Here is a 24386-nt window from a genome sequence, read left to right as displayed (position 1 = left end):
TATGAGTTACATAAGTATATGTTTCATCCAGATTACTACAGACTGTTCTGTTTTTGAAAGATTCTGTTTTCTATGTGTTATTTGCTTATTTTGATGAATCTATAAGTAGTATCGGAGGGTATGAACCGTAGAGAAGTTGGAATACATTAGATATTACACCAATATTAATTTAGAATGAGTTCATTACAGTACCTTATGATGGTGATTTTCTTTCTTATACTAACGGAGCTTACAAGTTTTCTGTTAAGTTTTGTGTTGTGAAGTTTTCAAGTTTTGGGTAAAGATTTGATGGACTATGGAATAAGGAGTGGCAAGAGCCTAAGCTTGGGGATGACCAAGGCACCCCAAGGTAATATTCAAGGACAACCAAGAGCCTAATCTTGGGGATGCCCCGGAAGGCATCCCCTCTTTCGTCTTCGTTCATCGGTAACTTTACTTGGAGCTATATTTTTATTCACCACATGATATGTGTTTTGCTTGGAGCGTCAATTTATTTTATTAGTATTTTCTTGCTGTTATTTAGAACATTTTTTTGCATTTTTTATTTCAATAAAAGTGGCATTGATAGCCTTTACTATGCCTATTTTAGAAGTCCACATGTTGCTGTTTGAAAACAGAAAGTTTACCGCTGTTGCAATAATTCCCTAGAAAAGTCAGAATGTGATAAAATGTTGAAACCTTTTGCGTATTAAGCTCTATAAATTTACTACAGTGGGAAGTTTCTTTCATAATTTTTGGATTTAGGTAAGTATGGATCTTGCTGCACTCTTTACAGACTGTCCTGTTTAGGCAGATTGCTGTTATGTTTGCATTGTTTGCATATGTTTGCTTCTTTAATGATTCTATTTGAGGATAGGAATATTAAATATGCAGAGGCATTTAGTATGCAATGTTGAATAATAATTTTAGTGATTTGCTATAGTAGAGTATGATAAGGTTTTTGCAATGGTTTATACTAACTTATCTCACGAGTCCTTTTGAGTTTTGTGTGGATGAAGCTTTTGAGATTTAGGGAGACCGTGATATGAGAGGAATTAAGGAGACACAAAAGCTTAAGCTTGGGGATGCCCAAGGCATCCGAAGATAATATTTGAAGAAGTCTCAAGCTTCTAAGCTTGGGGATGCCCCGGTTGGCATCCCAACTTTCTTCTTCAACAACTATCGGTTAGTTTCGGTTGATCCTAAGTTTTTGCTTCTTCACATGATGTTTGCTATTCTTAGAATGTCATTTTATTTTGCTTCGATTGCTGCTTGAATAAAATACCAAGATCTGAAATTGTTAAATGTTAGAGAGTCTTCACATAGTTGCATAATTATTCGACTACTCATTGATCTTCACTTATATCTTTTTAGAGCACGGTGGTGGTTTGTCGTTTGCTCTAGTGCTTCACTTATATCTTTCGGAGTAGTTTGTCGTTTGCTCTAGTGCTTCACTTATATCTTTTTAGAGCACGGTGGTGGTTTTATTTTGAAGAATTAGATGAACTCTCGTGCTTCACTTATATTATTTTGAGAGTCTTTAGAACAGAATGGTAATTTTCTTTGGTTATGAAACTAGTCCTAATATGATGGGCATCCAAGAGGGATATAATAAAAACTTTCATATATAGTGCATTGAATACTATGAGAAGTTTGATACTTGATAATTGTTTTGAGATATGAAGATGGTGATATTAGAGTCATGCTAGTTGAGTAGTTATGAATTTGAGCAATACTTGTGTTGAAGTTTGTGATTCCCGTAGCATGCACGTATGGTGAATAGTTATGTAATGAAGTCGGAGCATGATTTATTTATTGATTGTCTTTCTTATGAGTGGCGGTCGGGGACGAGCGATGGTCTTTTCCTACCAATCTATCCCCCTAGGAGCATGCGCGTAGTACTTTGTTTCGATAACTAATAGATTTTTGCAATAAGTATGTGAGTTCTTTATGACTAATGTTGAGTCCATGGATTATACGCACTCTCACCCTTCCACCATTTCTAGCCTCTCTAGTACCGCGCAACTTTCGCCGGTACCATAAACCCACCATATATCTTCCTCAAAACAGCCACCATACCTACTTATTATGGCATTTCCATAGCCATTCCGAGATATATTTCCATGCAACTTTCCACCGTTCCGCTTATTATGACACGCTCCATCATTGTCATAATGCTTTGCATGATCATGTAGTTGACATCGTATTTGTGGCAAAGCCACCGTTCATAATTCTTTCATACATGTCACTCATGCATCATTGCACATTCCGCTACACCGCCGGAGGCATTCATATAGAATCATATCTTGTTCTAAGTATTGAGATGTAATTCTTGAGTTATAAGTAAATAAAAGTGTGATGATCATCGTTATTAGAGCATTGTCCCAGTGAGGAAAGGATGATGGAGACTATGATTCCCCCACAAGTCGGGATGAGACTCCGGACGAAAAAAGAGAGGCCAAAGAAGCCCAAATAAAAAAAGGGGGAGAAAAGAGGCCATAAAAAAGGAGAAGGCCCAAATAAAAAATAAAAAAATGAGAGAAAAAGAGAGAAGGGGCAATGCTACTATCCTTTTACCACACTTGTGCTTCAAAGTAGCAACATGATCTTCATGATAGAGAGTCTCCTATGTTGTCACTTTCATATACTAGTGGGAATTTTTCATTATAGAACTTGGCTTGTATATTCCAATGATGGGCTTCCTCAAAATGCCCTAGGTCTTCGTGAGCAAGCAAGTTGGATGCACACCCACTTAGTTTCTTTTGTTGAGCTTTCATATACTTATAGCTCTAGTGCATCCGTTGCATGGCAATCCCTACTCACTCACATTGATATCTATTGATGGGCATCTCCATAGCCCGTTGATACTCCTAGTTGATGTGAGACTATCTTCTCCCTTTTTGTCTTCTCCACAACCACCATTCTATTCCACCTATAGTGCTATGTCCATGGCTCACGCTCATGTATTGCGTGAAGATTGAAAAAGTTTGAGAACATCAAAAGTATGAAAAAATTGCTTGGCTTGTCATCGGGTTGTGCATGATTTAAATATTTTGTGTGGTGAAGATGGAGCATAGCTAGACTATATGATTTTGTAGGGATAGCTTTCTTTGGCCATGTTATTTTGAGAAGACATGATTGCTTTGTTAGTATGCTTGAATATTATTATTTTTATGTCAATATTAAACTTTTGTCTTGAATCTTATGGATCTGAACATTCATGCCACAACAAAGAGAATTACTTAGAGAAATATGTTAGGTAGCATTCCACATCAAAAATTCTGTTTTTATCATTTACCAACTCAAGGACGAGCGGGAATTAAGCTTGGGGATGCTGATATGTCTCCAACGTATCTATAATTTTTGATTGTTCCATGCTATTATATTATCAACCTGGATGTTTTATATAGATTTATATGATGTTTTATATGATTTTTGGGACTAACCTATTAACCCAGAGCCCAGTGCCAGTTTCTGTTTTTCCTTGTTTTAGAATATCGCAGAAAAGGAAAATCAAACGGAGTCCAATTAACCTGAAACTTCACGGAACTTATTTTTGGATCCGAAGAAGCCCAGAAGACTTGGAGTGCACGTAAGGGAAGCCACGAGGCAGGGGGCGCGCCCACCCCCCTGGGCTCGCCCTCCACCCTCGTGGGCCCCTCGTGGCTCCACTGACGTATTTCTTCTGCCTATATATCTCCATATACCCTAAAAACATCCGGGAGCACAATATATCGAGAGTTTCGCCGCCAGAAGCCTCCGTAGCCACCGAAAACCAATCTAGACCCGTTCTGGCACCCTGCCGGAGGGGGGAATCCCTCTCCGGTGGCCATCTTCATCATACCGGTGCTCTCCATGACAAGGAGGGAGTAGTTCTCCCTCAGGGCTGAGGGTATGTACCGGTAGCTATGTGTTTGATCTCTCTCTCTCATGTTCTTGAGGTGGTACGATCTTGATGTATCGCGAGCTTTGCTATTATAGTTGGATCTTATGTTTCTTCTCCCCCTCTACTCTCTTGTAATGGATTCAGTTTCCCCTTTGAAGTTATCTTATCGGATTGAGTCTTTAAAGATTTGAGAACACTTGATGTATGTCTTGCCGTGCGTATCTGTGGTGACATTGGGATACCACGCGATTCACTTGATGTATGTTTTGGTGATCAACTTGCGGGTTCCGCACATGAACCTATGCATAGGGGTTGGCACACGTTTTCGTCGTCGTGATTCTCCGGTAGAAACTTTGGGCACTCTTCAAGGTTCTACGTGTTGGTTGAATAGATGAATCTGAGATTGTGTGATGCATATCGTATAATCATACCCACGGATACTTGAGGTGACATTGGAGTATCTAGCACTACAGGAATCAGACAGTTTGCCGTCAGGCAAGTACAGACAGCAAAGGCTGAAATACAGACGGCAAAGACTTTGCTGTCACCTGGCTGACGGCAAAGTGTGACGGCAAAGGCAGAGTCGGCAAAGATTACTTTGCCGTCAGCTGTTTATCGGGCAGACGGCAAAGTATTTGCCGTCAGCCAACCATAAATTTGCCGTCTGCGGCGAAAATACCAGATGGCAAAGCACGCGGTCTTTGCCGTCAGTCAAACGTGTATTTTGCCGTCATCAGGACAGAACAGCAGACGGCAAAGATTGTATTCTATTTTTTCTAAATGACGTCAGCTAGAGCGTCTCGCCAGACACATGCATTTTTTAGTCTAATATAACCGAAAGCGTAAGCCAAATCATCACATACATTTTTAGTCACACAATATTTCATTTGTGCCACGTTCTAGTAGTGCGACAATCATCTGTGAATATATAACAAAATCTGATTACAAGTTACAGATTGTGTCAGCTTCGATCCTTCAAAAACAAAAACGCCAGAGAACTTCGGCCTAAGTTGGCTGCCTTCCGAGCAACGGGTAGGACCGGAGACACCCCATGGCCGGGGCGCTTGGTGACGGAGGACCCGGTCGAGGCCGGCGGGGCGCGCGTCGCGACGGAGGAGGCCGGCATGGCACGTGCGGCGACAAAGGACGCGGTCAGGGCCGGAGCACGTGGCGACAGAGGACGAGGTCGAGGCCGGCGGAGCACGCATGGTGACGAAGGACGTGGTCGGGGCCGGCGCGTGGCGATGAAGGACGCGGTCGTGGCCAGCGTGGCGTGCGTGGCAACGGAGGACGTAGTCGGGGCCGGCGCGTGGGCGGAGGCGGGTGGATGCGGGCGGTGCGCAGACGGCGAGCCGAGGCGGGTGGATGCGGGCGGCGTGCGGACGGCGAGCGGAGGCGATTGGCCGCGCGGGAGGCGCGCGGACACGGGCGGCCGGCGGAGGCAAGCGGAGGCGGGTGGACGCGGGTGGCCGACGGAGGTGAGCGAAGGCGGGTGGCGCACGAACATGGGCAGCAGCTTGCTGGTGAGGCGAGCGGTGGCGGCTAGCGCGAGCGGAGAGAGAGGGGCGTGGGCAGAGAGATGGGGGAGAGGATAAGATGGGTGAGGCGAGGGATGGGCAGAGAGAGGGGTGGGCCAGAGGGTGGGGACGCAACTGAGTGCGTGCGTCGTGAGGTGAGAGAGATGCCGGTTGGGAGTCTTTGGACGCTGCAGATGATGCCAGCTCATCGATCCAGGAGACCGATCCGCGTGTTGTGTTTCTTTGCTTTGCCGTCTGTAATAAAAAACGCAGACGGCAGAGATCTTTGCCGTCTGTGTTTTTTATTACAGACGACAAAGTATGCTCTTTGTCATCTGTACAAAAAAAGCAGACGGCAAATATCTTTGCCATTTGTGTTTTTTATTACAGACGGCAAAGTATGCTCTTTGCCATCTGTATTTTTTCGCAGACGGCAAAGTCTATTTTGCCGTTAGTAAATTTTTAGCAGACAGCAAAGTGAGCCGTTAGCCGTCTGTATTGCTTTGCCGTCTGCAGTTGACGGCAAAATTGGTCTTTGCCGTCAGGTCCGACAAAAACTGATGGCAAAGACAGCCATAGACGGCAAATTAGCTGATTCCTATAGTGTAGGTGACATTAGGGTTTTGGTTCATTTGTGTCTTGAGGTGTTATTCTAGTACGAAATCTAGGGCTATTTGTGACACTTATAGGAATATCCCAACGGATTGATTGGAAAGAATAACTTTGAGGTGGTTTCGTACCCTACCATAATCTTTTCGTTTGTTCTCCGATATTAGTGACTTTGGAGTGACTCTTTGTTGCATGTTGAGGGATAGTTATATGATCCAATTATGTTATTATTGTTGAGGGAACTTGCACTAGCGAAAGTATGAACCCTAGGCCTTGTTTCAACACATTGCAATACCGTTTACGCTCACTTTTACCATTAGTTACCTTGCTGTTTTTATATTTTCAGATTACAAAAACTATTATCTACTATCCATATTGCACTTGTATCACCATCTCTTCGCCGAACTAGTGTACCTATACAATTTACCATTGTATTGGGTGTGTTGGGGACACAAGAGACTCTTTGTTATTTGGTTGCAGGGTTGCTTGAGAGAGACCATCTCCATCCTACGCCTCCTACGGATTGATAAACCTTAGGTCATCCACTTGAGGGAAATTTGCTACTGTCCTACAAACCTCTGCACTTGGAGGCCCAACAACGTCTACAAGAAGAAGGTTGTGTAGTAGACATCATGGATCTCATAATAGATTCATAAGGTAATTTCATTTTCTTTCTAGGAAAGTGTCCCATGCCTTTCCTTAACGGAAATTGGAATCTAATATTCCCTTCTTTCATATCAATAATTGCACCAATCGTTCTAAGGAAAGGTCTACCAAGAATAATAGGACATGTAGGATTGCAATCTATGTCAAGAACAATGAAATCTACGGGCACATAATTCCTATTTGCAACAATAAGAACATCATTAATGCTTCCCATAGGTTTCTTAATAGTGGAATCCGCAAAGTGCAAATTTAGAGAACAATCATCAAATTCATGGAAACCTAACACATCACACAAAGTTTTTGGAATCGTGGAAATGCTAGCACCCAAATCACATAAAGCATAGCATTCATGATCTTTAATTTTAATTTTAATAGCAGGTTCCCACTCATCATGAAGTTTTCTAGGGATAGAGACTTCTAACTCAAGCTTTTCTTCATAAGATTGCATTAAAGCATCAACAATATGTTTGGTAAAAGCTTTATTTTGACTATAAGCATTTGGAGAATTTAGCACGGATTGCAACAAGGAAATACAATCTATCAAAGAGCAATTATCATAATTAAATTTCTTGAAATTCAAAATAGTGGGCTCAATGCTATGTAAAGTTTTGACCTCTCCAATCCCACTTTTACCAATTTTTGCATCAAGATCTAAAAACTACGAATCATTGGGACGCCTTTTAACTAAAGTTGACTCATCTCCAGTCCCATCATTATCAAGATTCATATCGCAAAACAAAGATTTAATACGAGACACATCAATCACTTTTAGATCTTCATCCTTATTATCATCAAAACTAGAAGACCACGCTTTTATAAATCAATCTTTTTTAGCACGCATCCTAGCAGTTCTTTCTTTGCACTCATCAGTGGAAATTCTCATGGCTTTGAGAGACTCATTTATATCATGCTTAGGTGGAATAGATCTAAGTTTCAAAGAATCAACATCAAGAGAAATTCTATCCACGTTCCTAGCCAACTCATCAATCTTAGACATTTTTTCTTCAATCAAAGCACTGAAACTCTTTTGCGAACTAATACATTCTTTAATACTAGATTCAAAATCAGAGGGCATATTATTATAATTTCCATAAGAATTGTTGTAGGAATTACCATAATTATTAGAGGAATTACTAGGAAGCGGCCTAGGATTAAAGTTTCCTCTATACGTGTTGTTACCAAAATTGTTCGTACCAACAAAATTCACATCCATAGATTCATTATTATTCTCAATCAAGGTAGACAAAGGCATATCATTAGGATTAGAAGAAACACTCCTATTATCAAACAACTTCATAAGTTCATCCATCTTTCCACTCAAAACATTAATTTTTTCTATAGCATGAACCTTTTTTACTAGTAGATCTTTCGGTGTGCCATTGAGAATAATTAACCATAATATTATCTAGGAGTTTGGTAGCTTCTCCTAAAGTGATTTCCATAAAAGTGCCTCCCGCAACTGAATCTAAAAGATTTCTTTAAGCAAAATTCAATCCAGCATAAAAAATTTGTATGATCATCCATAAATTCAAACCATGAGTAGGGCAATTGCGAATCATTAATTTCATCCTCTCCCAAGATTGTGCAACATGCTCATGATCTAGTTGCTTAAAGTTCATAATATCGTTTCTAAGAGAGATGATCTTAGCGGGAGGAAAATACTTAGAGATAAAAGCATTTTTGCACTTGTTCCAAGAATCAATACTATTTTTAGGCAAAGACGAAAACCAAGTTTTAGCATGATCTCTAAGCCAAAATGGAAATAGCTTCAATTTAACAATATCATTATCCACATCTTTCTTCTTTTGCATATCACACAAATCAACAAAGTTGTTTAGATGGGTAGCGGCATCTTCACTAGGAAGGCCAGAAAACGGATCTTTCATGACAAGATTCAGCAAAGCAATATTAATTTCACAAGATTCAACATCGGTAAGAGGAGCAATCGGAGTGCTAATAAAATCATCATTGTTGGTATTGGAAAAATCACACAATTTAGTATTATCTTGAGCCATCGTGACAAACAATCCAACCCACAAGCACACAAGAAGCGAGCGAAAAAGAGGCGAATGGAAAAAGAGGGCGAATAAAATGGCAAGGGTGAAGTGGGGGAGAGGAAAAGGAGAGGCAAATGGAAAATAATAAAATGTGAGGGATAAGAGTTTGTGATGGGTACTTGGTATGTTTTGACTTGTGAGTAGATCTTCCCGGCAACAGTACCAGAAATCCTTCTTGCTACCTCTTGAGCACCGCGTTGGTTTTCCCTTGAAGAGGAAAGGGTGATGCAGCAAAGTAGAGTAAGTATTTCCTTCAGTTTTTGAGAACCAAGGTATCAATCCAGTAGGAGACTACACGCAAGTCCCTCGTACCTACACAAACAAATAAGAACCTCGCAACCAACGCGATAAAGGGGTTGTCAGTCCCTTCACGGTCACTTATGAGAGTGATATCTGATAGAGATAATAAGATAAATATTTTTGGTATTTTTATGATATATATTGAAAGTAAAGATTGCAAAATAAAATAGATTTGAAACTTATATGATAAAAGATAGACCCGGGGCCATAGGTTTCACTAGTGGCTTCTCTCAAGATAGCATAAATATTACGGTGGGTGAACAAATTACTGTTGAGCAATTGATAGAAAAGTGCATAATTATGAGAATATCTAGGCATGATCATGTATATAGGCATCACGTCCGCGACAAGTAGACCGAAACGATTCTGCATCTACTACTATTACTCCACACATCGACCGCTATCCAGCATGCATCTAGAGTATTAAGTTCATAAGAACAGAGTAACGCATTAGACAAGATGACATGATGTAGAGGGATAAAATCAAGTAATATGATATAAACCCTATCTTTTTATCCCCAATGGCAACAATGCAATACGTGCCTTGCTGCCCCTGCTGTCACTGGGAAAGGACACCACAAGATTGAACCCAAAGCTAAGCACTTCTCCCATTGCAAGAAAGATCAATCTAGTAGGCCAAACCAAACTGATAATTCGAAGAGAATTGCAAAGATAACAAATCATACATAAAAGATTTCAGAGAAGAATCAAATATTGTTCATAGATAATCTTGATCATAAACCCACAATTCATCGGATCTCGACAAACACACCGCAAAAAGAATTACATCAAATAGATCTCCAAGAAGATCGAGGAGAACTTTGTATGGAGATCCAAAGAGAGAGAAGAAGCCATCTAGCTAATAACTATGGACCCGAAGGTTTGTGGTAAACTACTCACACATCATCGGAGATGCCATGGTGTTGATGTAGAAGCCTCCGTGATCGATTCCCCCTCCGGCGGAGCTTCGGAAAAGGCCCCAAGATGGGATCCCTTGGGTACAGAAGGTTGCGGCGGTGGAAATAGGGTTTCGTGGTGCTCCCGCATGTTTTCAGGGTATATGAGTATATATAGGAGGAAGAAGTAGGTCGGTTGAGCCACGAGGGGGGAGGGCGCGCCCCCCTGCCTCGTAGACTCCTCGTTCGTTTCTTGACGTCCACTCCAAGTCCTCTGGATCACGTTTGTTCCAAAAATCACGTTCCCGAAGGTTTCATTCCGTTTGGATTCCGTTTGATATTCCTTTTCTGCGAAACACTGAAATAGGCAAAAAGCCAACAATTTGCACTGGGCCTTGGGTTAATAGGTTAGTCCCAAAAATAATATAAAAGTGTAAAATAAAGCACATTAACATCCAAAACAGATAATATAATAGCATGGAACAATCAAAAATTATAGGTACATTGGAGACGTATCACAAATCCTAATCACGATCTATGCCACCTCAACAAACACCATCGGAGACACATGTAGAGCATCTTTATAGTCACGCAGTTACGTTGTGACATTTGATAGCACACTAAGTGTTCCTCCGGTATTCGGGAGTTGCATAATCTCATAGTCATAGGAACATGTATAAGTTATGAAGAAAGCAATAGCAATAAACTAAACGATCATAGTGCTAAGCTAACGGATGGGTCAAGTCAATCACATCATTCTCTAATATGTGATCCCGTTTATCAAATGACAACTCTTGTCTATGGCTAGGAAACTTAACCATGTTTGATTAACAAGCTAGTCAAGTAGAGGCATACTAGTGACACTTTGTTTGTCTATATATTCACACATGTACTAAGTTCCCGGTTAATACAATTCTAGTATGAAATAATAAACATTTATCATGATATAAGGAAATATAAATAACAACTTTATTATTGCCTCTAGGGCATATTTCCTTCAGTATGCTCGGTGCTTGATCGGTCGGAACGAGAAGAAGTTCGACTACATCAACCGCGTTGTCAAATGCTTTCGCTTTCGGTCTACGAGGGTACGTGGACACACTCTACCCCTCTCATTGACATGCATCTCCTAGATAGATCTTGCGTGAGCGTAGGAATTTTTTTGTAACTGCGTGCTACGTTTCCCAACACGCCGCGCGGTTATTTCTTTAAGCTAGCATTGGACGTGTCATAAATTCCGATCAGCGTTGCATCGCCGCACCGTTGTTTCGTCAAGCTGATGTCCACCACGCCGACCTGCTTTGACACGTCGACTGACATGGGGGCTCCGGTGTCTCCCCGTCAACCTACTCCGTCACCTCGGTTGGACCGGGGGCTTCTCCATCGCTTCATCAACCTATTTCGGAGAGTTTGGCGTCACTCCGCCGACCTCCTCCGTCACCTCGGCTAGACTGGGGGCTTCGCCTTGCCACATTGACCATGTTGCATTGCCACATCGTCGAGCCGAGCTCCTCATCGGGATGGGCTTGGGGGCTGGGACCTCGGGTAGACCGAGGACTACGCACCATGTCAGATCTGTCAAAGTTTGATGGACGTCTTCATCCCGCCGCAAGCCCAGACCACGCCATCAACACCAACCACAATAACCAACTAAGTCGCTTTCATGCTCAATTTTTTTGAATTTTTGTTTGGTTCAACCAAGCATTATATTTTTGTTAAACAAAAAAGTTGTTTGTTAAAAACAATTTCCTTTACCCAAGTTAACTGGGGCTCATAAACTTATATGTGTCATTTTTTAAGTATTTTCTTCTAAGTAGTTGCAAAGTCTTTTCTACCACTCCTTCTCGACTGTATGGTCAAATATAGCCAGATAGCCTAGTTTCTATCTAAAGCCGCTCGAGTATAGTTCGCTAAACTAGTCTGAGAAACAATCCCCCTTCGAAAAATGAGGCTGAAGTCGAAGGGTGGTGTATTTGAAGTCTAGAGATCGGATGTCTCATGTTAAAGCACGATAGAAGAACAAAATAATTTTAAGACCAATTTTGGGTTGGCACCAAGAAACTTGATTTAATTCAGAAGTAAAGTTTTTACCAAAGTTTTTTGGTTTTCTGAGCTTATGATGCCTTTAACCTATTTTATGTTTTTCTTTCAAGTGGCAGGACATCCTCTTGATCGAGGTGTCCTGCGTGATGTTTCTGCTCAGAAAATCTTTTCCGACCCGCAGTTCGACATTTTCCCTGCCGAGCTGTAGCTCGGCATTGGTAAAACGCACACAATGACTGAACTAGTTCCCGAGGAGATACAACCATGTGGCCTAACCCAAGTCTCGGGAGTTACTGCATCGGCGATTCAATGCAAAAAATTTAAAGTGCAAAACAATTTTCGAGGAGATTATGACCCTCAGGTTGGTCGACCGCACCCAACCTGAGTCTCAGAAGCTATTGCACATCGCATTTCCGTTCCCAAAAGTATGATGCCGAGCAAGTACTTGATCCTCAGGCCAATTTCTGTTGTCGTCCCTAGATGGTGGCCAGAGCGAATGATCATTCCTCCCACGAGGAGGAAATGAGCGAACTCATTCCGTGGCAAAGAACGCTCGCTCTGGGTTAGGCCCAGCACGATCCTTCTAACACGCGTCAGCGTGACGAGTGATGTAGCCCCTGAATATATTTTTTCTTCTTCCTGACCCCTCCTCCTCCCTTGACACAACTCCTTTTTCCTCATTTTTCCCTCCCCTGGCAAATATTTTTTTACTTTATTTGTGCCCCCTCCTTGGCCCCTAGCACGCAATTCCTTCTTCCTTGTTTTGCCCTTCCTTCCGGCAGTACATTCTTACTCCTCCACCCCTAGGTAGACAACAAGCACCAAATGCCTCGTTTTGCCGTTTCCTTGGTTGCGCAATCCCCATTTATCTATCTGTGTGTGTGTTCCATGTTCTACACCTTGGTATTGATCTATTGGCATCACATTTCAAACATGTGAATCTTTTTCAATATTTTCAATATCTTGGCTAACTATTGTCAGGACCCCGATTCCAAGTCACATCGATCTAGCCGGTAACACCTCATATCACTTTGCGGACTCACGCACGGTATTCTCGCGGGTGTCGCCTTACCATGGCCCGGGACCGTTTGCGCCTTTTGGCTCACATATATGATAGTGTTGCTAGCATCCATATGACTGAGAACCCGGGCCGAGATGACTAGTCGTGAACCCAAAGTGGCACTAACTTACAGGGACAGGCATACATGAATCAACATCGAGCATGTCGGTCAGCAGCGTGCGGATCCGGGCTGTAGCACTGGGCTAACAGGACTCCGGTGAACCGGGCTGTAGCAGGCTAGACAGGCCTCCGGATGTCACCGCGTGACATTTCCCCGAAGGGACAGCCACAGGAACGAAGTGAATCACATGCCGGCCAGTCAAGTGTTCCGGAGCAGTAGTGCTGGTCTAGCAGGACTCCGATGAACCGGGCTATAGCGGACTACTATGGCTCATGGAAGCACAAGACTACATTTCCCCATAAGAGAGGCTACCAAGGATGAACAGCTAGGTTGTCGGATCCCACACATACCAAGCATTTCAATCATACACACAATATGCTCGATATGTGTAAATACAACATGGCATCACAACATAACTCTACGACTCGAGTATTTATTCATTAGGCTCCGAAGAGCCAGATAATACAAACATGGGTCTCATGACCCAACATTCAGAGCATACAAGTCAAAGCACATGCGGAAGCTTAACATGTCTGAGTACAGACTTCTACAAATGAAAAAGGCTGAGAAGCCTGACTATCTATCAGATCCTGCCGAGGGCACAAGATCGTAGCTGAGGTATCAAGCTAAACGTCAAAGTCCACGTGGAACTACTAGCGAGACTGAAGTCTCTCTGCAAAACATAAATTAAGCATACGTGAGTACAAATGTACCCAGCAAGACTTACATCAGAACTAACTACATATGCATTGGTAGCAACAAAGGGGGTGGTGGAGTTTAACTACAGCAAGCCAGTTTTGACTAAGTGGCTAACCTGAACTACTACTGCAAATAACTCTTTGAGGTGGCGCACACGAGTCCACATATTCACCATATCAATACACCACTATGGATCCGCTCCCATCTCCCTAAGAGAACGCCGTCCATAACACTCACGCTTATCTTGCGCATTTTAGAGTATCCACTTTCACTTGTCTATGAATGATGCAAGGGATCCAAGTTTCCATATCCGAGGAATCCGGCTATTCGAATAGATAATGATAACCCTGCAGAGGTGTACTTCTTCACACACGCTCTCGCCACTTACCGCCATGTACACGTCGTGTACCTCGGCAACCTTCAAGCGGAAGCCTGGCGAGGGAGTCGGCCACGACCTGACTAACCACACAAGTCTCTCGTCCAGGTTTATCACCTATTCGGGTTCCATCCGCAAGGAGATCCGGCCGGGGTGTCGTTCACGGCCCCAAACGATGTGTGCAGGGTTCCCAAGCCCACCATCCGGGTGCCACTTGGTACACCGTGCCACTGTTCCTAGTCTGTCCCAAGCCCACCTGTACCGGGTGCCACTTGGTAGACTACTAACACTACCTACAAACACCAGAAACTAGTTGCAACTCCTGGACAGAGATCGAGTTGATTAATAAGCCGAGAGGGGCCGAGTTACCGGAACCCAATGTGTGGTAGTAACTGTTCATGGATCACAAACACAGAACTCGGTTCCTGAGAACGGCTACAATGAGACAACCCACCATGTACTCCTACATGGCCTCTCACCGCTACCTTTACCAAATCGTGTTCACACACTTAGCTCTCAACGGTAGGACATGTTCACCACGTTCCAATTCATTCCCGATGAGTCAGACCTGACTCAACTCTAAGCAGTAGCAGGCACGACAACAAACATGAATGAGTAGGCACATCAGGGCTCAAACAATTCCTACTCATGCTAGTGGGTTTCATCTATTTACTGTGGCAATGACAGGTCATGCAGAGGAAAGGGGTTCAACTACCGCAACATGTAACAGTTGAATCGTTGTTGTCCTAATGCAGTAAAAGAGAGCAGGAGTGAGAGAGTGGGATTGTATCGGAATGAGCAAGGGCGTTTTGCTTGCCTGACACTTCTGAAGAGGAACACAATTCATCAGTGTCATCGTTCTCGTCATCGGCACACGTCTACCGAGAGGGGACAAACACCGGCAACTGAGAAAGAACACAATCAATGCAATCCCACAATATGATGCATGATCATTACATGGCAATATGCTGTGATTTGGACTAATGCAACATGAATTCATTTTGGTTGAAGTGGAATTCAAAGCTAGATCAAATTCCAACTCCAAATCTATTATCAAATTTGTCCTAATCATGTTTCATCCTAAACAGTGAGGTTAACTTGCTCAAACATTCATGAAAACAATACAGATGGATAGATTGGATTTTTCTCATAATTTTTCATATATAATTTATCTTATTTGGAGTTATAGATAATTTTCTATGATTTTTAGAAGTTTTGGGCATTTTCTGGAATTTCCTGGATTATTTTTAATCCAGAAAATTATTAACTGCGTCAGCATTGTGCAAGCATGACGTCAGCGAGTCAACTGAGGCTGACCAGGTCAAACCTGACCAGTGGGTCCCAGTTGTCACCGGCTCAATGGCTAATCTAAATTAAAATTAAGCTAAACTAATTAGTAAGGGGGTTGGCCCCACAGGTCAGTGTCTCAACTGCTTAATAGGGTAATTAGCACTAATATTTTGCCTAACCTAAAATTAAACTGGGGCGGGGCCCACCTGTCATTGGCATAGAGGAGGTCAAACCCGGTGGGTTTGGGTCAAACCCACCGGCGGTTAGCTGCCGGTGACCAAAGGCCAGGGCGGAGGGCGGAGGGAACCGTCGTCCGGCGACGGTTTGGCACGCGGGAGGCACCTGGGAGGAGCTCATGCTCTCGCGCATCTTACGGACAGGGCAGGAGATCACGGGGTGGCCGGAATCCATGCCGGCGACGAGCTTTAGCGTCGGCCGTGGTTCGGCTAGTGCGAGCGTGGGGTTGCAGTGGTCCTCGGAGCTAACTGAGGGTCTCGTAGACCTCCTAGGAGTTCCAGGAGCTCGTCTGCGTGCGCGGTTCGGTCAGGCGGAGGCTGCAGCAACGACAGCTACGCGGTGGGGGCGGCGAGCGCTCGGACATGGTGGCAACGCTGGCTAGGGGGCGCGCTAGGGTGAGGGGGCAGGGGGGATAGACAGAGGAGCTCACGTCGGGGCTGTCAGAGGCGACGGCGAGGCCGGGGAGTCCCTCACGGCGACGAAATCAACGGCGGCATCTGGCGGCTGAAGGTGGGAGATGATGGCGAACCCGGCATTGCATCGCTTCCCTGTTCGTGTCCGAGGAGGCGACTCGGAGGAGGTCGGCGGAGTCGAGGGACACGGTAGTTGGGCGAGTGGACGATGGGGAGCGCGCTGGCAGCGAACGGCGGCGAGGCGGGGCTCTCGGTTCTCTTGGGGACGGGCGCTAGGGAGAGGGAGGCGTCCAGAGGAGAGAGGGGAGAGGGAGAGAGATCTCTGGGCATCTCCCTGGCGAGGGGGGAGGGATGGGGGCGCGCGGGACAGCACGAAGCAGGACGTGGCGTCGACGCACGCGCGTCCAGCACGCAGCTGCTTTGGTCGGCGGGGGTTGAAGATGACGAAATCACTAATTAAGGAGTACTCGTTGCAAAGAACACTTCACTTTCCAAGATCGCGACAAGTGTCGCACATGCAGCGCGCCACTTGTCGCAACCTGGGAGTTTTCCCTTTTTTCGTAGATCCGTTTATTCAAAATGTCTTATCTCTTAAACCATGCGTCCAAATCTCGAACCGTTTTCACAATTGGATTCCTCGCGTCGAGATCTTCAAAACTAGATCGCATGTTGATAGGTTTTGATGAACTCTTTTTTTCACGAAAAAACCGGACGAAAAAAACCAAGCGAAAAAACCGAACCGGGAGCACGGTTCTTTCCCTTTCCGAAAGAGGCACGCCCGTGCCTCTCGCGAAATCACAACCGTACCTCTCGTGGAAGCAAAACTGTGACTTTCGTGGAAGGAAAAAAACAGAAAACGCGTTTTTTTTTGTTTTCGAGAGGCACGACCGTGACTCTCGCGAAAGCACAACCGTGCCTCTCGCGGAAGCAAAACCGTGACTCTCGTGAAAGAAAAAAAAACAAAAAACGTGTATTTTTTTCCCTTTCCGAGAGGCACGATCGTGACTTTCGCGTAAGCACAACCATGCCTCTCGCGGAAGCAAAATTGTGACTCTCACGAAAGAAAAAAAAACAGAAAACGCGTTTTGTTTTTCCCTTTCCGAGAGGCACGGCCGTGACTCTCGCAAAAGCACAAACGTGCCTCTCGCGGAAGAAAAACCGTGACTCTCGCAAAAGAAAAAAAAATAGAAAACACATTTTTTTCGTTTCCGAAAAGCACGGCCGTGGCTCTCGATAAAGCACAACCGTGCCTCTCGCGGAAGAAAAACCGTAACTTTTGCGAAAGGAAAAAAAGAAAACGTGTTTTTTCGTGCAAAAAAAAATTTTCCCGAATTTTTTTGATCGAAAAGTTAAGAAAGACCGGGGGAAAACCAAAATGTCGAAAAAACTCGGGAAAAAACCGTTTAAAAAGCCGAAAACGCGTGTGGAAAAATAAAAAACAAAATCCGAAGGAAGCGTCCAGAGCGCGATACGTGGCGAATGGCTGAGAGCGCCAAGTGGCGCTGATCGTTGCGAGGCTCCCGAAGAAGCGCTCGTTAACTAGTTGCTCCCTGAAGATGACTGGCAAGCTACTGGTGGGCTAGGCCAGCCAGGTAAGTGGCTGGGCTTCTCTCTCTCTCTCTTTGTGTCCTTTTCTATTTTTCTTTCTGTTTTGTTTTTTTCTGTCTTTTGCCATTGTTTTCAAATTCAAAACAGAATCCAAACAGTGCCAATAAACCTTTGAATATTTTTATGTTGCTAACTGGATTGTTCCCGATGCACAGAAAATATTTCAAAGTTATTTGAATATATATTCTATATTTAAGAATATAGATCCAAATTCAAATACAATATGATTTAAATTCAATGTCCCAAAATATTCCATAAAATTGTTCCAGAATTTTGGATTGATGTATAGCTCTTTTCAAAATTACCAAAGCTATTTTAAGGGCATTTTGGCTTCACTGAATGCATTTTTAGGGTTCTTGCCCTTTATTTGAAATTTTGAGGCTTCCACTTTCCTCAATTCAAGTTTCATATGAATTTAAACATGATGACATGAAGATCAAGCAAAGACTACAGGGGCTGAGCTAGGGCTATGACAACTATTCCATGATTTTGTGCCACTAACCCTCACCGAGCTAGTTTATAAGCTTTACTGTGTAGGTTTGAGTGACAAGATCCGCTACCAATTCAACTATCTTCGCATACATCATTGAGCGATACGAGATACATTGTCAACTTTGGGGAGAGTTTAGTTTGGTATTATCTTCTCATTTACTCACTTCGTCTGGAAATACTTGTCGAAGAAATAGATATTTCTAGACATATTTTAGTTCTAGATATATCCATTTTTATTGATTTCTCTGACAAGTATTTTTGGACGAAGGGAGTACTACTTATACTTGTTTGAGTCTAGTGATGGACATGCAATCGCTGGTCTTCGATGACCAATAAGACGTGAGCGGCTACGTCACCGAACTACACCACTCCGGCCTTCAATGCGCAATGAATGATGCAAATGATGCTTTGAGCGAGCGCATCGATTGCCTCGCCCCCGACATCCGACGATCTAAAGCTTGAAATCAGGATTATCTCGACGATTCCTAAAATCCCTGGCTAGATATAACAATGGATTTCATAGAAGGACTGCCTAGGCCTGCTGGTTACAACGCCATTCTGATGGTGGTGCACAGATTTACAAAGTATCATATTTTTATACCCCTGAAACACCCTTTCTCTGCACTAGTTGCCCATGCATTTTTCAACAATGTGGCACCGAGGAGGGAAGGCTGGCGTCGCCAAGGGCTTTAGTGGTGTGGCAGCCCGACTATAGCGAAGGGAATCGTGGCACGCACACTGGGACGAGGGCACCGACTCGTCATTGGTGCAGGGTGGATGCGACGTGTGGCCATTGGCAGCACGTGTGCGGCGGATAGGCAAGGAGGCCATCGTTCAAGCGGGAAGCCGTGGCGGTGCGCGGGAGAAGACAATGCGGCGCCATGTACACACATTATGCTATCCACCCGTGTGCGATATTTTTTGGCGAAACTGTGTGCGCCACTTCACACATGATACACTCAAAATAAATGTGTGTGATGTTTCCCTTCAGCGCACACAATTCATTTATTTAAACCATGTGCCCTACATCCGAAGAAACGTGTGCGCTGTCACGAGTTATCGCACACGATTTGTTCAATCAAACTATGTGCTCTCAATTATGCGCGATGGATCAGTGATCGCACAGGTGTCACTTTTGGACACATGATTCAACTCGATTTTATCACACACAGTTCAACTATAGGGTATGCGACATGAGGCTTAATAGCATTGCAGGAGTGAGTGATTCATAACTAGCTCATGCCACATCAGCATGTAGGCAATTCATAAGATTTCTTCGCCAGTTTGTCTAATTCCTATCTAGATGTTTTTTAAGATTGTCACATCTAAGTTCCTACAAATATATAATGCAGTAATAAGAAACAAAAAAAACTAAAAAAATCACAAACAAAGTGAATATCAGCTTAGATGTGACATAACTAACTATGTCACACCTAGACTCTTTCTCCGCAGGTGGTGTACAACACGAGTAATGCTACATCTACAAAAATGTAGCATTACTCTTATATTGTGTACAGGATCATCCGGGTAATGCAAAATTCAGAGGTTTATCACCAACAGGTTCAGCAGAAGAAACATTTATCTATATCTCATAGGTGATCCCGACCTTGAGCAGCTGATCCTTGGGAATGGCGAGCGCTTTGTGGCTCTCGCTGAGGTTCCTCCTCAGGAAGGTGTACACGTAGTTCACCACGATCCTCTTCATCACCGACGACCCCGGCGCAGCCACCACGTCCGCCTCGCCCGTCAGGTACACCACGCCTCGTTCCAACTCTGCGTCGATGAACCGCTTCTCCTCCTCTGCGGCTGCCTTCGCCGCCCGCAGAGCGCTGCCGTCATCGTCATCGGTGTGCTGGCCGCAGGAGAAGGCGGCCTCCGCATAGATGAACAGCTTGAGGCCGTCGAGGAGAGAAGCGGAGAAGTCCTTGGCGGCCTCGATCTGGTCGGTGTAGCCGTAGCGCGCCACGCAGCGGAACATGCTGTGCTCGGCGGGGCCAACCCTCCGGAAGATGAAGCGCTCGGGGGCCGGCACCCGCGGGATGGGCAGGTTCTTGATGGACATGAAGACGAAGACGGCGTGCACCGACGGCATCTTGTCGACGAGGCGAGGGAACACCGGAGGGATGCCCTGGACGAGCTCCGAGTAGAGCAGGCCCACGCCGGGCACCCGGCGCACGTCGGGGCGGCCCAGGAGCGCCGTGAGGTCGGCCGCCGGCACGACGTTGTCGAGCTCGTACCAGTAGCGGCTGACGTGGACGTAGTGCCAGGTGGCCATGAGCGCCATGAGCGCCATGGAGAAGCAGAAGGGCAGGTAGCCTCCCTCGGCGAACTTGGAGAGGATGGAGGACAGGTAGAGGAGCTCGGTGGCCCCGAAGATGACGTAGAAGGCGGCGATGAAGGCGATGTTCTTCTTCCACACGAGCAGCATCACCACCGTCATGAGGTGGGTGGTGATGGAGAAGACCATGACGACGCATATCCCGTAGGCGTTGCCGATGTTGGTGGTGGTCTGGAAGGCGAGGGTGACGATGATGCTGGCGGCGCCGATGAGGAAGTTCACCTCCGGGATGTACACCTGCCCGGCGTACTTCTTGGAGGTGTGCACCACCTCCACCCTCGGGAAGCAACCGAGGGAGAGGGCTTTGGACAGGATGGCGAACGCGCCCGACAGCATGGCCTGACTGGCGATGATGGCCGCCAGGATGGCCACGGTGAACGTCGGCCAGAACATCGGCGCCGGGATAGACTTGTAGAATGTGTCGGCGACGTCTTGCGGGAATTTGTGCAGGTAGGATGCCTGACCCATGTAGCATAGCGCCACGGAGGGGAAGATGATGAAGCTGAAGCTTAGCTGAAAACAGCCCGGAAAATGAAGTTCAGTCCCTGCTCTGAACTAATGTACAAATGGAGTCAAAAACTGGCAGTGGCGAACCTGAATGGCCCTGATGTTGAAATGGCCAAGGTCAGCAAACATGGCCTCCGTGCCTGTGGTGCAGAGGACAACGCCTCCGAGAGAGAGCCACGCCTCCTTGCCGTTCCTCCGGAAGTAGTCCACAATGTACATGGGGTTGAGGGCCCTGAGCACGGTGGCGTCGTGGGCGGCGAGGTTGTACACTCCGATGCTGGCAATGAGAACGAACCACACCGAGATGATGGGCGCGAAGGAGTAGCCGACCTTGTCCGTGCCGAAGCGCTGCACCGAGAAGAGCAGGAACAAGATGGCAACAGAGATCCACACCACTTGCGCTGTTTTCAAAACAGACCACATCAATTCCCTGGCTGTAGAACAAGCTAGTGAACAAATTAGAAAACATTCATACGTACATTGCGTCAAGTCGGGCGCCTTCTCCCTGATCCCGCTCACCGCAGAGAGCACTGCAGTAACACAGCCATAAAGCGTCAGATTAATCTATATACAAGCTTAGTAAGGTGATGAACTTGCTGAATGTACGTAGAGGTACCAGAGATTGCAGGTGTGAGGGTGCCGTCACCCATGACCATGGAGGTGCCGAGGATGGTAATGGTGAAGAGCGCGATCTTGGCAGCCTTGCTGGACTCGAGCCTCCGCTTCACCCACTGCGCCCGTCTGGTCTGCGAGCTGGGCTCCTGGATGCTGTAGTTGGACACGGACGCGTCCTCGTCCTGCTGGTTAGGGATCATCCTGGTCTTGGCGTACCGTGAGATGAGCGAGTAGAGCGCGAACGTGCCCCCTACATGCCAGCCAACATGAGTTAATGTCCATGAACAAACACAAGAGAGCTCAAAAAAAGAAAGAAAGAAGGGAAAACACAATATAATAAGATTATATATATATATATATATATATATATATATATATAGAGAGAGAGAGAGAGAGAGAGAGAGAAGGTAGGTACTGACCGTCGCCGTTGTCGTTGGCGTAGAGGACGATGAAGACGTACTTGAGCAAGGGCAGGAGGAGGAGGGTGTAGAGGATGAGGGAGAGGACGCCGAGGAGGTCGTCCGGGTGCCTGATACCGTTCGGGAAGGTGCCCGAGTAGGTGTAGAGCGGCGACGTACCGAGGTCGCCGTAGACCACGCCGATGCTCTGGAACGCCAGCAGCACCGTCTGCCTCCAGCTTGCCTGCATGCATGCATCCATGCGCCCACCATACTCGAGAATTAACATCGGCCGTGGCACAGCTGGTTAAGTAAGTCAACAAGGTGATGGATGATTTGGTTGCTGACCCCGGAGCCGTGGCGCCTGTCGCCGCAGACCTTCTCCGCGTCCCTGTAGAGCGAGTCGCGGCGCGCCATCGTCTCCGCGCCCTCGGCGGCTTCCACCGACATGATCTTGATCTTGATCTCGTCTCGTCTTCAAGCAGCACAACCTGCCAAGCTCGCTGCTGAAACAAGGAAGGGTTTAGTGCGCTGGATCTGTTAGTTCGTCTGCACCACGCGTAGGACACAAACACAAGGGCTTACTTAGTGTGGTGGACGATGGAGATTTTACGAGAGCATGAACGAATTTTAATGGGCTGAATCTTGAAGATTTTACGAGAGCATGAGCGAATTTTAATTAGACTGATCTTGCATGATATGTACAAGATCAGTCTAATTTATTGGACTGATCTTGTACGAATCCAGGAGACTTTACGAGAGTATGAACGAATCCTCATGGATTCCTTGGGTCGACGTCAAAAGTCAAAACACTACAATTCGCAAGGGTGATTCTCTACGAACCACCGTATGGAAGAGGCGAAGAGGGATAGAGAGATCGATAGTCCGTCCGGAGGAGATATCATACCGGCGGCGGCAGACGCGACGACGACGACCAGATCGATCTTCTTTGCGCCCAGCGGCCGGCGGCGCGCGAGAGCGGTAGACGAACCCTTTGCCCTGCTGCGCTTCTGCTGGCTCATTATATACTACACGCAGCCACCGTACTTTTAGGATTTTTGTTAGGATCTGGACACGTTGCCAGAAAGGAGGAGAAACAGAAGCAGGCTAGCCCATGCCAGCCTCAGCTGCCTGCCTCTCTACGACTCCGGCGCATTTGCTCCGCGTCAATGCAAAAAGATTTCTCGAGCCGTTTGGCGCACCGGACTTGCTGTACGTGTTTGGCCGTGTGGCGTTCGTTTCTTTCTGTTTTCCCCGGCCAGGAGGGCTTTCTCGCGTCAGTTTTTTTTTAGGGTGTCACCAAGCCTTATATTGATCAAACTCCAGATGGAGCGGAATACAAAAGGGATCGTGTGGCTGTAACAACCAAACATGTCTTCCCTGACCAAGTGAATGCGGTAACTTGGCTCACCTATCAGCATCTAATTGATTGTAGGAATTTTTGGTGTCTTCCAAAACATTATATACTACATTTATTTGGTTGATGAATGAAATCATACGGAATTGGTGTATGAATGATTGGTACAAATATTTGCAATTGAACTCGAGGAAATTTACTCAAGGAAGCCGGATACAAACTATACTGGAATACAGTCTATATATATGTACTGGAATTATATGCGTGGGCATAGTATGGGTTTGGAATTTGCTAGGCTATTTACAGGTTCGGCTCCGTAGATTGATAAGTCTACACGTTTAAATAAAAATCATATACTATTTAAACGTGGCATATATCTCACATATATGTGCTTAGGGATAAGAAGGAATTTGACTCGGAAAATAATCGGTTATGATCGTGGTTGGTTAATTCGATTAGGAGCCTAACTGAATTCTATCTGGATACAGATTTGAACATTCAGGAATATGAGTATAAATATGTCCCTACCCTCTAACCTCATATACGCATTGTGAGCTGCACCACGGACTTGGCGGAGGAATTAGAGGGTAGACAATATACTCGTGCTATGTTATTTTCGCAACATTAATAACACGCAATTTAGATGTAAAAATACAATTAAATAATAAAGCCTGATGCTTGATCTCCTTAATTATAGCTCCATATCTTCCATGGCTCCCCCGATCAATGTCGTTAATAACCTGCTTTGATAAAGTCTCTTAGCTGTAAGTCTTCGGCCAAAGATGGTGCCTCCCTACATGCAATTGATTCCAGTAGCAACGTCCGTTATACTATAAACGACCAGTGCCGAGCTGCCCAAAAAGTTTCCGTGATCATCCCTACGCATTGCAGCTGCTGAACCTCTGGCTTGGCTCCATGGTAA

General features: G+C 45.3%; 1 protein-coding gene across 1 annotated transcript; it reads right to left on the bottom strand.

The window, feature by feature from the left end:
* Positions 1–19657: 19657 nt before the first annotated feature.
* LOC125515808 (potassium transporter 19-like) lies at positions 19658–22603 on the bottom strand. Its single transcript, XM_048681312.2, has 6 exons — positions 22456–22603; positions 22129–22351; positions 21711–21959; positions 21574–21624; positions 21182–21495; positions 19658–21100 (listed from the first exon to the last, which is right to left on the bottom strand). Exons 1-6 carry the CDS (start codon positions 22555–22557, stop codon positions 19832–19834), a joined length of 2208 nt encoding a protein of 735 aa, XP_048537269.1. The 5' UTR covers positions 22558–22603; the 3' UTR covers positions 19658–19831.
* Between the last annotated feature and the right edge of the window lie 1783 nt (positions 22604–24386).

This window comes from Triticum urartu, chromosome 6A (genome assembly GCF_056163025.1).
Source record: "Triticum urartu cultivar PI428250 chromosome 6A, HENAU_Tu73, whole genome shotgun sequence".
Lineage (NCBI taxonomy): Eukaryota > Viridiplantae > Streptophyta > Magnoliopsida > Poales > Poaceae > Triticum > Triticum urartu.
The sequence above is the reverse complement of the archived record's forward strand: the minus strand, read 5'-3'. Positions and strand labels throughout refer to the sequence as shown.

Coding starts and splice junctions, on each gene's coding strand:
- LOC125515808 (XM_048681312.2), bottom strand. CDS start 22,557: ATGTCGGTGGAAGCCGCCGAGGGCGCGGAGACGATGGCGCGCCGCGAC. Junction 21,960..22,128: donor CGCCAACGACAACGGCGACG/GTCAGTACCTAC, acceptor GCTGGCATGTAG/GGGGCACGTTCGCGCTCTAC. Junction 21,496..21,573: donor GGCGCCCGACTTGACGCAAT/GTACGTATGAAT, acceptor TTTTGAAAACAG/CGCAAGTGGTGTGGATCTCT.